Source organism: Syngnathus acus, chromosome 19 (assembly GCF_901709675.1).
Source record: "Syngnathus acus chromosome 19, fSynAcu1.2, whole genome shotgun sequence".
Taxonomy (NCBI): domain Eukaryota; kingdom Metazoa; phylum Chordata; class Actinopteri; order Syngnathiformes; family Syngnathidae; genus Syngnathus; species Syngnathus acus.
The window spans coordinates 3241423-3255979 of NC_051103.1; the positions used below are offsets into that span (position 1 = coordinate 3241423).

Below are 14557 nucleotides of genomic sequence, written 5' to 3' on the forward strand. Positions count from 1 at the left end.
AATTTTTTATCTCACCTTCAATTTGGAGAATAGCAAATGTTTTACACCGGAGCCGCCCTCAGGTCCGACTCGTTTAAAGTCGCCTCTGGTGGATTAGGCTCTAAGGACTCAGTGGAGCTTTGGGACTGGCAGAAATGAGAAGATGCGCCGGGTTTGTCCACGCCGGTGTGCGTCATGGGTAAGTAGATGTCATCCATATTTGGCAGGACAAACACTTTCTAGAAAGAGAAAGCAAACACGACTAAGAGGAATTCATTCACTGAGGCAGGTTGTACTTCATTACCTGGAATTCATCCTGCAGTTTCTTTTCAATCCATTCGGTCACATGAAATAACGTCACCTCTCTTTCGCCGAGTTTGGGTCGGACCCGTAAATCCAGCTTGGGTGGAATGCAGAAGCTATACCTGCATGGGGCAAAGGAATATTTAGCACAGAATGCAAGTATCAAGCTACTACTTTTCATTTTTCATAAACATTTATGACAGTTTCCCGGCTCCCACCATATCCTGTCAGTAGGGGGCGGTGGAATGTTGACAACCAGGGACCCTGACAGCTCTTGAACCTCCACTGTGAGCAGCAGAGGCGTGTTTGACATCTCTTCAAACTTCTTCTTGATGAACTCATTCTCTGCTGCCTTCTGGAAATATTTGGATTTGGCGATTTTGTCCACAAATCTCAAAATCTTCTTTCCCGTCCTTCCGCCTCCTGTCCTGTAAGACATGATTAGAGAGAGGGGTGGGAAAGTATTAGCGTGGGCACACATTGAATTGAAGAGAAGGAAAAATGCATTCTAAGAATATTTGCAATTACCCATCGGTTACAGACGAAGGGACCTTTTCCCCAGCGGGGCCTTGCGGCTCAGCCAGGAGAAACTCTTCATCATCAGATGAGCCAGCGCTGGAGGACTCCTCATCACTGTCTGCCAGCACGCTTAGAATTGGTTTGCAGCTACAAAGGCAATTTGAAAAAACAAAATTAGCAAAGCACTAAAATGCTAAATGAAGTTGATGCTTGTTTGACAGGAGATCTTACAAGCGCGAATGTCTAATTTGCAGGGAGAGACTTAAAAGGGCTTGCGGAGGATGTCGAACTGTGGCTGGACTTTTAATCCACAAGTGAGTTTGTGCGACAGTCTGTGTGTATCTGTGTGTGATGTTTTACGTAAGCCAATGTATCGTTTTTTTTTTTTTCTCTTTCAATTTTAATTTCCCATGCCGACACAGTCCATAAAATATAATTAGTCACCGTGCATTTCCAGTTTCAGTCAACCAGTCTGTGTCCTGGCCGCCCTCTTTACCCAATTTGGACAAGTTGAATTTGGTCTGTAGGGTCATCTGCAGGGTGCCGTTGTAGGCCAGCTGCAGCTCCAGCCACAAGCCTGCAAAGCGGGGAAAACCGCAGAGGGGTCAGAATCAGTGCAGCACGGGTAAGACAAATCTCCCTCAAACCTAATCTGGGTCGCCGAAGCAGCTTGCGATTACGCGGCCTTGCATATTCACGATGGACTCCAAGGAAGCCGTGTAACACATGATCATTTCATAACAAATTTGGAGGCTGTGCTAAATTTGGAGGCCAGGTGCTTGATTTAAAACTCACCTTACAACGTAAGATGAACAGGATAATGATACTCGAGTATGTTGTTATGCAGCCATTTCGCCGTAATGGCAGGGCGCGTCTGCAGGTGTATGCATGCGTGGCCAACTCAATAAAAACTGCCAAAACATCCAATGACAAAAGAAATGTCAGTGCTCACCTCTGTGATTTATCTCTGGTCGGGAGGTAGATATGATTTTGGGGATAGAAGAGCCCATATCCAGCTCAGTCAGCTTCAGTTCATTCATAAAATAAGGCAACTGTCAAATGAGACGACATTGTTTAGGAAGTATTATTAATAGTGAGGGAAGGTGGAAAGATGAATTACTCTGATTTTGCTGAGCTTCTTCTGGATTTTGTGTGAAACCACATCAGCCCAGTGCTTCTCCCTCAGGAAGTCCCAAAAGATTCGACCAATCAGAGCGTTCACCCAAAGGGCCGAATTCATCCCAGAGCGATCCACGAGATCGCAGGTACACTGCGGGAATGAGATTTGAGTTGATCGAGGGCAGAAAATCTGAAGTCACCCTTGAAGATGCTTCAGCTTCAGCACGACTTACGTTTCCTTTGGGGCTGGTCTCTGCGCTGCCGACTCCGGGGCTGCCGAGCGGGGGGGAGTCTTCTACCGACAGAACCCCAGACATGTAGCCGGGGTAGTCAAGCAGTGAAAGGCCCCTGGTGGTTCTGCTGCCGGAGGAAATCTGACTGGGAGGAACTGCGGGCATGGAGGAGGTGTCGTCCTCACTGCTGCCCACTTTGCTGGAGCTGCTCGGGATATGGCTGATAGCTTGCGACAGTACTGGGTCACCTGCTGGGAAATGGAATTTTTTTGTAGTTAGCTAAAAAGAAGGCTTGTGGAGGTATTCAATTTGGACAAGTTTCTTAGACAAAGCAAGACAAACACTCCAGTTGAGATCTGTATGTTCTCATAAATAGGATTGGCTTTGACATGTCAAGAATTGGAGCATGTAATTCATAATCCACACATCGCCTTATCTAGAGGCCTTTGTGATTCTCCTACCCGATCGAGGCACACGTCCGGCGGACCTCAACCCGCCCCCTTCCTTGTCGGTGGATGCGAGCAGGAAATGACGAAACCACTCTTCCTTTTCTCTCCCGGTGCGGCCAAAGAGGTAAAGAGTTTTGCGTGGCTCCGAAAAATGTTGGTATGAACTCGTGGGCGTAGTTCTCGGCTGTTCTACTTCCTGACTGTCCTCCGACCTTCGTCCAGATTCCTCTTGGGAGTTTCCTCCACTGGCCAGCTGGATGCAGATTGGATATTTGGGGTTCCATAGTCGCTTACGAGCCAACACAGATGGCAGCAAGAATACCTTTGGGGGAGAAGATAAAGACTATTTGTGTAATATGTCCAAGTCAACGGATGTGACATAAACGTGAAGGTCATGAGTGTCAGTAATGCTAGCAAGTCTTTCTCACTTTGGCTCAAGATGAATTGACATGTGTTGGATTGGACATTCCCAGATGTATCATTTAGCATTCCATCTGTGGTTTTGAGTCAAATGTCTGCCAGATGAATTCATATTAAAATTGCAATAGGCATTTGTGTCCCTCTCAGGAAGACATAAAAGCGAAACCAATAAACCGTCACTTTTTATGTTTGAATAGTACTCGTACTTTGCTCCGTTCCAGCCGGTAGCTGCGTGACTTTACGAAAGTGGGCTCGTTGAGTTTCTCGTCGTACGTGGCCCTGCGGCTGATGTTTGACTGGGGGGTGTCGAGTCGTAGACGGGATCCCTCCAGCGTGGCAAACACGGAGTGGGTCAGCGCCGAATGATACGTCTCCGGGTCGTAATCTTGAATCTCATTCATCCAACCCTTGAAAACACCAAACAAAGGAACAACTTATTCCATTTTTTCCTGGGATCTTACAAAATGTGTCGTTTTGTTATTACCTTCATGATGTCTGGCTCAGTGGAGCAAGCGTTTGGAAGCGGTCTGCTCGGGGTAGCTGAACAGAAGGACCCGGAAGAGCCCATTCGAATCAGCACGAGTCCCAGCAAGAAACCCATTGCCAGACCAAGAGCCAGACCGGAGAAATATGGATTTAGAGGAAGGGTAAAATAACCGTAGGATAGTATTGCCACACAGAATAAACTCATGCAGGGTGGAGGATTGCTTGCGTGGAGTGGAGATGCAAGCTGTGCTGGTTTTGGGGCTCGCTGGGGAGGAACGATGGGAGGAACCCACATTGGGTCTCCATCGGAATAAAATCCTTGCTCATCGTCGCTAAGATGGTGATGGACGGGACAGGCGCTGCGTGGGCTTCTCCCGGGATGTCGAACGGAAGACCAGTCGAAAACATCCCCATCTGTCCTGCCGCCACTTTTCACTGGAGATTCCAAGACGCCTGTGTCTGCGCTAGCTTCCCGGCCCAACCCTCTGGAAATGACCTGGGTGGTCTTACACGTGTGCTTGGGGCTGCCGGTGCTATCTTCTCTCCTGATCTTGTTGAACATATTGCTCAGCGGTTCCTGTACCGCCTCTGAGAGTTTCCTCTTGGTGTCCTCCAGTTCCATTTTGAAGAAACCGCCTTTAAGACCTTCTCCGCTGGGAGATGGCGGGGCTGTCCGAGAGTCGCCGCCGCCGCTTCGGTTCTTGGGTTGCGTGAGCTGCTTCAAGAGGTGGAGATTGAGACGCGAGTCCGATTTGGACTGCGACACCTCCGACTCCGAACGGGAGAGCTCGGTGGAGATGGACTTCACCAGGCTGAGGAGAGGTTTGGGCCTGAGGGTGGCGCCTTCTCGCAGCTCCAGCTCCGTGGAAAGTGACTTCACCAGACTGGCCAAGGGCCGATGCGTTGGTGAGGACGGGCCCGGGGAGAGGAAAGCGGCGGGGCAGTTACCCAAAGAACCGGGAGACGAGGGTGAAAGTGGAACGTGGAACGCTTGCGATCTTCTGTCCTCATCGCTGGAGATCTGCTTCGGACTCGAATGAGGATAGTCCTCGTGGTGATCTAGCGAGAAGATAAGCTCGCTCTCGTCCAGGCTGCTCCACTCTCCCTCCGTTCCAGTCAGCTGGATAACAATCCCTCGAGGGAGATGGCGTTTTGTCCCGAGCGGGTTTGGGACATCTGGGTTGTGGGCGTCCGGGGGGGTTCTGCCACCTCCTCTCGCATCCTTCTCGCATCCCCGCGCCAAATTGTTTCCACTCGCTGCCATTTTCCGTGACTACATCACACTGAAAGAGAAGAATGGCAGAATTATTAATAAAAGCAGACTTTTCTTTTCATAGCCTCGTTCTTTCAAATGGTCTTGGAGCAATCAGATTGATGTGACAATATTACAGGTTTGCATGGCATGATGTCAACCAATTCCACAGCAGATGGTGGGTTGTGACTAATCTGCTCGCACCCAAAATGCACCAGATAAAACCTCGGAGAGTCACACATGCAGACGTTAGACCTTCGTCATAGATTTTCACACGGGGTGGGGGTGGTTAGGTGGGGGCCGGAACATTTCCACGCTATGAATGCGATTTGATTTACCTTTCATGGATTCCAGTGAAATTTTATTGGGGAATCTTTTTTTTTTTAAGCATATTTATTTTCGGATATTGTCTCAACCATAACGTCCATTTCAGTCAATAAGGCAAAAGTTGAAATTCATCTCATCAGACATAAACAGTTCCAATCTCCGATTAACATTAATTCAGGGTTTAACTTGTGAAATCTGACAAGTCACGTTGGGATGGCTTATAGATAAGCCATCATTTGGCAGTGTGGTTTTCCAAGCTAGCTCATCTCTGTGACCTAAAGTCACATTCTAAGGTCACTAAATAATTTGGTGATAGATCTGAGTTGGGACGTTGCTTATTCTCACTGCTAATAAAACACGATGAATAAAACCTCAAAATGGACAACCGTGAAAAATAAATACACATTCATAATCCTTCCAAATTTGAACTATTCTGCGCTGAATAGTTTGGTGCAGTACCTCGACTCCAAACTCTCATGAGTTCCCGCCAATGATAATAATATAGAAGAAAAAAAAAGATTAAACCTTAATACCTCTGGATTATATTGCACTTGTTTGCTCTGCTGAGAGATGATCTGCAAAAACAAAGACAGCAACATGCGATGGGTTCACTCACCCGTCTGTTTGTGTTAAGCACGGGATAAAACGAGATGGTCTTCCATCGTCCATCTCCCATTGGCGTGCGCAAAGATCTGCCGAGTCTGCGTGAGCGCTCTCTCCTCCACCACCATCTCTCTCTCTCTGTCTCTTTCTCGTGGGCTCACACACACCTCCTCTTAAGCCAAACTGCCCGTATCCAGATGTGTCATGCGCTGCAGAGAGTCACCAACTGATTATGGAAAGCGTGGCCGCTCAGCATGATAATCCAGATTTAGAGTAGGGCAGCCCCAACAGACGCACTCAAACTAACTCGCCCATCCGACGTGCTCGTACGGGATGCTCCATCAGTCTTCATTAGTCGGGTTGGTCGTCGCGGCTTTTTTCTAGTTGTGCACTTCATCTTGGCCTACATAAAGGAAAGATTCATGACAGTGTGAGGGGGCCGCTTGAGACTCCAAGGAACATGCAGTTTTTAGGCCGGATTAGAATAAAGTGTAATTGCACATCCACTACAGTAGGTGGCAGTGGCGCGCTGATTTTTTTTAAATTTCAGGCACATAAATAATATTTTCTGTCCCCCTCCCCCCCAAAAAAAAAAAATTCTCTGACTGGAGTCACTGATGTGATGGCTGAAGAATCTGAAGAATCACTCGTAAATAAGATTTGCTTGTGGCGTGTGACTGCTATTCTAATTACTGTAATTTCTCTGTAACGTCTAACCCAGATCTATATTTAGAGCACACCTTGAAAGAACAATTCAAATAGATCTCAATGTGCTAAATATAGCTTTTCAGGTCGGTGACATCACGATGAAAGTATTCCAAAGTCAATGTGCATGAATTATCCAAGGGGCTCTGTATCGCTCAAGCGGGGGACTGCATGTTGGCCAGCCCCTCTTTACACCAACACACACACATGCAGAGACACACATACCTTGCCATCTGTTCTCATGTGTTCAAAAATAGCCCAACCAGAAGCTTCCCAAGTGAGTGATAGCTTGACCAACTGCTGGTGTTGCTATCCCGATTGCGGAACTTGAGTGTTTACTTGCACTTTTCAATCATGCTCTTCCATTCCTAGCACTGAAGTGACGCCTTCATAAAAGATGGAAGCTTTTTCCGACCACTTTATGGAATTCCACCCGGTCCACGGGACCAACGTGCAACTGGACTACTCGGCGACCCAGGCCACACGTGTGGAGAGCTTCGCCAATGGAGTGTGCTTCAGCAAACAACCGTTAAAACCCGGGGAGATTTTTCTCATCGAGATTGAGGACAAGGAGCCCGGCTGGTGCGGCCACCTCCGGATGGGCCTGACCGCCAGGGACCCCAGGGACTTGGAGGTGGTTCCCGAATACTCCATCCCCGACCTGACTGACCTCGGCGACAGCTGGGTGTTTGCCATCACTCGCAACCACAATAAGGTCACGGAGGAGGTCGATGCGGGTGAAGGTGGTCAAGACCGCGGAGGAGAACTAGCCGGGGGTCAGAGACTCGGACGAGGGGAGGCCGATAATCGGGGTGACGCCAACAGCAAACCAAAGACGTTTTTCACAGACTCTCATTTGCACATTGACGATGTTCGAATCCCCAGAGACAAGCTGGTCGGCCGTAGCCGGCCTGGACGCTTCAGCCACATTCTGGATGACTTGTACAAAACTAACGCTTTGCCGCCTACCGCTAGACGCAGCCGGATAGGAGTTTTGTATGTGGCGAAAGGCCGCGATCGAGGTGACATGCACATCGTCATCAACGGGGAGGACATGGGCGCTTCCGCAAAAGGCATCCCTACCGTAAAGCCTCTTTACGCTGTCGTGGACGTATTTGCTGCTACTAAGTGTGTCAGGATTGTGCAGGTGGAGTACGGATGTGAGTGCCAACCCTCATTTTTGGTTGTTTTTATCTGTTTGATTTCTTTCCTAAATGATCTGCTTTTTTTTAGTCTCTTCTTTGCAGACACTGTGCAGGAAGTCAATCCAGAAGCACATTGTCCATAGAATGGCCATTGATTGGCTGGAGCTACCAGAGGCACTCAAGCACTTCTGCAAGTACGAGTGAAAACTGAAAATCCATAACGGGCAAAGCAATGGAGGAATTTCCTTTTGATTCACAACGACAAAGTGAACTGGGATTGTTTACTATCAACACGCATGATAATGAAGATTTTTTTTGAGTAGTCAACTGGGATAAATAAGATTGTGGCTAAAATTTCCTGTGGTGTAAAATTAACCAGAAAACCAGTTGGTGCAGTTGTACACTACTACAAGAAGAATTAAAACGGAATGCTATATTTGGATATTTTCATTTCAATTCAAAAGTCAAGCTCAGGTTGTCAAACGCTGCCATCTAGCGACCATAAAGCCAAATGCAATGGGAGGAGTTCCCGTTTAATCCCACGATAAAACAAAACACGGGATGCTGCAGTTTAGATCTGTTCTACATAGTCACTCACATCCCCTTTATTAATTTGAATCAATATTGATCTGCTGCACACCAACAACATGTCTTTCTGTCGATTCTTTGGCGGGGAGACCTACAAGGATCATTTTAAACCAGGTAAGCCTGCATTGTTACATAATGTGTGACTAAACCTGTCTTTCGTGTGGATTACAATAGATGCAGGCCAGCGTTGACTATTGTAGGCTTATATTGTCAATTACTGAATATTTTTGGAGAATTATGTAACCATACGAGGTGTGATTGTGTTGATGTGATTGTAGTTGGTTGCCCGTGGCGACCAATTTTACTCATTGCCAATTGGGAAAGGCTCCAGTTCACAGTTCCAATGAATGATCTATTTATAATGAATTAATATTTATTATTGAATTACTTTGATCTATTTCTACAGGTATGTACGTGTGCTCTAATTGTAACCATCCACTGTTCTCGAGTCGCTCCAAGTTTGCTCACTCATCACCGTGGCCCGCTTTCACCGAGACCATCAGAGAGGACAGCGTGACCAAACTGATGGAGAGCCTCACAGCTTTCAAGGTCCGTGTGGATTTAACTGCCAGTGTGAGGTGGGAATTCATCATCACGTGTGTGTGTTTCTAGGTTCTATGCGGCAAATGCGGCAACGGGCTGGGTCACGAGTTTGTAAACGACGGGCCGGAAGAGGGGGTGTCCCGATTTTGAATATTCAGCCACTCTCTCAAGTTTGTCCCCAATAAAGGTGAGAAAACTACTCGAGATAATTACTGAGTGGGCTGAGAACTAATCCAGGGTGTACACCACCTTTTGTCTAAAATGCATTCTGTGAATTTCTCTTTTTTTTTTTCTTTCCAGGCAAGGACAAATATTAAAGAGCGAGTTTTCTCTGTCGTACCTGGCCAGTATGAGCATGTGACGCAGCCAGGAGAAAGTCCCGAGAAGGACATCCTGTCTGCTGAAGTATCTCAGACCAACCACTTACACACAACATGGATGCTGGACCACATCAAAATACTGCTTTAGCAAAACACTGTACCTCATATTTAATCATAGTTATACACCACTTAAGGTTGAAGGTCAACAAATGTTTCACATGATCTATGCACTCTATTTGGTTTTAAGTCCTATGCACAGTTTTTTTTTTTTTTTAGATACATTTTTTGCCATTGTCATGTGAAGTACAGAACACTTCATAACCAACTTTTGCAATTGCATCTGTAATTTGAGTGCCGTTTGCCCGGTTGTCCTCTAGAGGAAGCTATCCCTCCTTCATTAGCTTGAGGCTAACCTGATTCAAAAGTGTCCTTGTACGAAACACGCTACTTACGCACTTCATCTGCCGCCCATGTCTATGTGATTGAATGTGAACGTTGGGTTGCATGAGTGGCGCTTTCTGGCTCAGCTGCAGGCCGCATTCCTTGCGGTGGTGGCTTGGCAAAAGTCGCGGCGGTTTTGAGGAGTAGCCGGGCCGCCTGGTTTGAGAGGAAAGGCTGTCATTAGACAAGCAACACACACACGGTCATAGAAGAGTGTTTGGCAGACAACACATGGCTGTATTCTTGGATATGGCACACGAGAGCTACTACTTTGAACTTTTGTTGATATATTCACTGGTGTCACGCTTTCTCTTGCCTTGTTCGAGCTCTTGTTCCCTCGTCGACTCCAAACGGGCACAAATAAGAACTTCAATGAGTGTGTACAGTAAAGTCAGCAGGCCAAGGTATTCCAATGAATTACAGCCTCGGTGTGGCTCAGTGAGTCCACTCGTGGGTTATTATAGTTTCACATGGTTGCTTTGTGGCAGTGCAGTATTTATAATACATTCACTGAAAATAAATTTGCAACCATTTAATATGTCTTCAAGGGTTCTCATTACCATAACGTGTTTTCAAAAAAACAGTTTGATTTGGACGTAAAAGAAAAAAAAAGATGATTTTTTTTGGGCCTTCAGCATTTGTAATACACAATGTAAGATCCAGATCAGATTAAAGATTACTTAAAATGATCTCGCTCAGCCTCCAAGGCAAAAGCAGGTGTTGTGTATGACATCATTGTTTTTAGATTGCGGTGCCAACACACACATACCATTTTTGTTTTGTGACTGCGCTTGCAATTGTTGAACTGGAACGACATTTTTTTGTGTGGTTTACCGTCTGACAGAACACCCCGGAAAAAAAAAAAAAAACATCCGAAAAGTCTGAGACAAAATGTGGTTTGGTTGCGATATTTGCGTGAGTGTATGTCCCTTATCCTCACAGCACACACAAAAGAAAGAAAATCATTTGATGATGTAAGTTTAATCGTGCAGCTGTGGTTTAATTTAATTTGATCCGCCTTTTGTAACTACTAAGTGTGACTTCCTGCTAGCATGTCCCAGAATGCACAAGTTACCAGGCCCGGACTTGTTTCCAGACAGAGAGGGCTTATGTAATTTAGAGAGAGAATTTTCAAATTGGTTTAAGGAGATCAACAAAAAAATGTGGTCACATTGATGTGCTTAAACGCAAATGATCATCAAATAGGGTAGTTTCGGTAATCCATGAGACATATTTTTATTGAGACTACGAAAGCTCAATTGGCAGTGAAACAATCAAACTCGTAAAGTTTGCTTCAAGAACAATGGAGAAGTTGTCTGAAAAGTGCTTTGGTTACATCATTCATCCTTCCCTGTGGGTGACAAATTGGTGGTCCAAAAAGTTCAAACCTAAGTGTTCACAACCCGCAGGCAAGCTACGCAGCCAGCATGACGAACGTCACTTAGCATCTGGGCTAAATTAGGGCTAAATCCTCTGGACACGCAGCAAATCTCAACCATCCATCTTGCACTTCTGGCATGTGGGACCTTGCAGGCTGCAGCACCCCGGCGCGTTACACACTGGACCCAGGGGTCACCATACATCACGTACACACACGTAGTTGCTGAGCAGTGAGCTGCCGCTCAATACGTCTGGCAACAGAGTATCGACACCTTTCAGCCTTTACGGGGTTTGAAGCAACAAGGAGCTAGTGACGTTTTGCTCGCGGGCGTCTCACAATGCCTGACAAGAAAAAGGCTTCATCATCTACCATTGGTTATTGTCCATATATAAACTGTGGAGCTTCATTTAGACAAAAGTAGTGCTCCACCACCATTTAGTGGCATTTGTAAAAAAATATATATTTTTGTTGTCTGGGCGGGATGGCGCATAAGAAGAAATATGACTTGACATACAATTGACTTGGGCCAACATGGCTGCCTCACGGTGTCTGTTGGTAAACACCATCCCGGAGCGCTGTCTAACCGCGTTATCTTCAGTCACGACACACGATAAGAGTCAACTTCGGCGACTGGCTTCAAAGCTGCTGAGCTCATTGAGGCGCTGCGACACACTCGGCAAAACTATTTAATCAGGAGCTTTTCCACGGCGACACACGTGCAACTGTGATACGCCATGACAGCCTGCGTGTGTGTTGCGGGAGGTTAGATGAGGTTCGTCCTGTTTGTTTAGGCTACCTGTCGTTCCTTCGGAGACGCATTCCTGATTTTTTTTTTTTTTGAAGTCTCAACGCAGCTTAAATAGTTCAGTAACGAAGAACGGCGTCACCTAGCCTACTTTGTGTCTAACTTTGAGAAAATTATACCGCTAGCATCAGTCTTTATCTTGGCCTTGGGCTCCGTCTACCCGCTCTTTATATTTACAGCTTTTGCCGAGCTTCTGATATATCGTGCTCCTCTGCAGGATTTGGTAGCAGCGAGAATGGACTGGAGCGATTATAGAGCGGTCTTTATTGCATGAATGACATCACGACTGTAGATCATGGAATCGAAGGGTTATACTGGGCTCGGTAAATCGCATAGTAGCTGTAGCATGTCGTCCAAGATTCTTGTTGAAAGGTTCGCGTTTGGCAGAGAGGAAAATGGAAGGCCAGAGGAGGAGAGCCAACGTGCAAGAACACACAGGATCGAGAAGTCATATAATGTAATGGCTGAGTGTCTCCATACATGACAGGACAGGGTGGTCTTATTAATTCAATGTAGACATGTTTGATAATTTGCCAAAAAATGCAGGAGATCATCTACAGTACCTTCTAAATGTTTTCTTAACTTTAAAATGATGGTGTCAAACGCAAGGTTACGGGGCCAGATTTGGTCCGGCAGATTTATTATATGGCCTTATTAAGCGTCAGGTTCTTCCCGGAAAGCCAACTGCATATTTTGGGGACATCAATGAGCAAAAAAAAAAAAAAAAAAAAGGCATCACTTAAGGCCTATCGCGACAAACATGTCAGATGTAAAGAGATCAAATGTGTTTTTGTTGTGTCTACGGGGCCCACCTGACATGAAGTCACTTTGCTCTCTGTGTTGCTCCTCCGTGAAGATACTCTGGCTCCTTTCACAGTGAAAGCGTGTGATTGGTCAGCATTCCTTCGACACAAATCAACAGCTCATTAGAATTTTTTTTTTTTCGAAAAGCAGCTGAGTTAAAGCAGTACCATTGTTTTTTTTATTGCTATTGACTCTCGGGGCCCCCTTTAGGTCTGATCCCTAAGGGTTTGCCTACCCTGTTGCGGTGGCCCATCTGAACTTAATTTGTTCCACTTCTTCCTTTTTCTCCCAAACAACCAGGCAACGCACATAAATAAATTAAAATAAAACGTATGATCCCCTTTTATCTCAGATCACCGCAGTTCATGTTTCCATTTCAGCAAATGCTCCTGATTCCCTAAAATGGCCTCGTGGTGGTCAGGGCTTGCACGCCACCTGTCGCTTTGGCATGCACTTTCCAGTTTGCAAACATGTTTTTGTCAACTTTTTTTTTTTTAATGAAATTGGAGATTTGACGGGACCCCATCATTAAACTACAAATGCAAAAAAAAAGATGGGTAGATGATTTTGGTTTTGCCACGGAATAGTTTGACAGTCCTGTGCAGGCATGCTTGTCACGCTTTCTTTTGCTAAAACGTTGCGAGCTCTTAGGCCACACCCACGCGGTAATGCACGCTGTTGACGTGCCCTATACTTACCCGGCTCACCACAGAACTCTGCCCTGCAGTTACGGCGGGAGAGTGTGTGGCCTTGCAGCTGGCCTTCACACAGCTTCTCTTTACAGAATACCTTCTCCCGTCCGTCCCTCCGTCCGTCTTTTGTGTATATTGTTCCCAAATTACCACCTTAAGAGGTTTGTTTTTTCCGACGATACGCCGAGTGTGAAATGCGGCCGTCGCGGTTAAATACCACAGAAACGTGTTGTTGTTTCGTCCTCAAGGCCAATTCTGCCGACAGCAAAAGAAATTTGATGTTACAAAAGAAAATATGACGTATGTACATACCACCTGTATTTATTTTGCTAAATTAACAGAAAATGTGAATCTATTTTTTTTTTGTTAAATCCTGCTCACTACCAAACAGAATGGTGGATCTATCCCTCCACCTGAACTTTGATGAAGTAATAATAATAAAAAAGCTAGCATTCATCCTCTAATCCATGCTGACCTTTCATAATAATGGTAGGGGGATTGCGGTGACAAGCGTGCAGGACAAGTGAATGTGCATGTGTGTGTGTGTGTGTGTGCATTCCATGCAGGTGAGCTAACAGGCCATTTGAAGTGCAGCTCTTCAGTAGGACATCTGCTTTATTGTATCCTCAGTGACTGCCTCAACTTTTTTTTTTTTAACCCCGTTTCTACCACACAGTTTGCTTTGTTTCCATTATTAAAATATTAAAATAAGCAACTGACTCTACCCGTTTGGGCACTCTGCTATTACAAATAACAGGAACAAATGAAACCACTCAACATAGTTCCTTGACAAGATGTTACAATATGGCAGAAAATCACTACTTTATTTTTTTGCTAATTAAGGTTCTTAACACACCTCAACATAGTTCCTCAATTCTACTCCTTGATGGATTTAATGTGAAAGTCTGCGTGGACAAAAAGACAAAAAGTACACAACTCCACGCACGAAACATGCACTCCACATTTAATCTGATAACACGCCGCAAGTTAATCTCATGACATATTTTTTTTGTGACGTTCAAAGGCCCGATAATGACGGGCGACGTGTTTGAAGCAGCCGGCGCTGGCCGTCAAAGGGAATTTCGGGAGGATTACAGAGCACAAGTGTGCGTGCTGAGCTTTGGACAGCTGTCGACGTTCCCACAGCCGCATGCATACCTGACAGGTGGACAGGTATTCAACACAGAGGAAGTTTGTTTATGCTTGTTTACAGTATGTTTGCATGTGGGTGGTAGCAGTTGACATTTTATGCCACTAAGCATAAAAATTTACCTGTGTGGATCATATTTTGACATGTTACTTACAAAGCATTTTTTTTATACAATAGGGAAAAGCTAAACTTATTTAAGTGGCCAAACATTTGAGAGTACTACACTAGCGACAAGCTATCCCAATGCTTCTAAGAAAGTTACATAACCAAATGTATTCAGTTGCATGCGTGTT

At 45.6% G+C, this 14557-nt stretch overlaps 3 protein-coding genes across 3 annotated transcripts in view; 2 read left to right on the plus strand and 1 right to left on the minus strand.

The window, feature by feature from the left end:
• The window catches only part of tex2l (testis expressed 2, like), a 39856-nt gene that overhangs the window by 1688 nt on the left and 23611 nt on the right, over positions 1-14557 (minus strand). The window contains exons 3-16 of the mRNA XM_037277540.1: positions 12431-12521; positions 9444-9588; positions 5704-6093; positions 3507-4791; positions 3229-3429; positions 2615-2924; positions 2154-2401; positions 1922-2071; positions 1754-1853; positions 1246-1378; positions 811-948; positions 501-710; positions 284-404; positions 16-218 (exon numbers count right to left, since the gene is read on the minus strand). Of these exons, the coding sequence (XP_037133435.1) occupies positions 42-218; positions 284-404; positions 501-710; positions 811-948; positions 1246-1378; positions 1754-1853; positions 1922-2071; positions 2154-2401; positions 2615-2924; positions 3229-3429; positions 3507-4772 (3054 nt within the window). The 5' untranslated portion in view covers positions 4773-4791; positions 5704-6093; positions 9444-9588; positions 12431-12521 and the 3' untranslated portion in view covers positions 16-41. The remainder of the gene's footprint in view (positions 1-15; positions 219-283; positions 405-500; positions 711-810; positions 949-1245; positions 1379-1753; positions 1854-1921; positions 2072-2153; positions 2402-2614; positions 2925-3228; positions 3430-3506; positions 4792-5703; positions 6094-9443; positions 9589-12430; positions 12522-14557) is intronic.
• neurl2 (neuralized E3 ubiquitin protein ligase 2) lies at positions 6595-7982 on the plus strand. The gene is made up of 2 exons (XM_037277541.1): positions 6595-7555; positions 7629-7982. Exons 1-2 carry the CDS (start codon positions 6793-6795, stop codon positions 7742-7744), a joined length of 879 nt encoding a protein of 292 aa, XP_037133436.1. The 5' UTR covers positions 6595-6792; the 3' UTR covers positions 7745-7982.
• msrb1b (methionine sulfoxide reductase B1b) lies at positions 8061-10416 on the plus strand. Its single transcript, XM_037277542.1, has 4 exons — positions 8061-8242; positions 8535-8677; positions 8741-8858; positions 8972-10416. Exons 1-4 carry the CDS (start codon positions 8188-8190, stop codon positions 8986-8988), a joined length of 333 nt encoding a protein of 110 aa, XP_037133437.1. The 5' UTR covers positions 8061-8187; the 3' UTR covers positions 8989-10416.

Bases quoted from the DNA above. Each gene is read 5' to 3' on its own strand.
- neurl2 (XM_037277541.1), top strand. From the start codon at position 6,793: ATGGAAGCTTTTTCCGACCACTTTATGGAATTCCACCCGGTCCACGGG. The intron at 7,556-7,628 runs GTGAGTGCCAAC...GCTTTTTTTTAG, and splicing joins TGTGCAGGTGGAGTACGGAT to TCTCTTCTTTGCAGACACTG.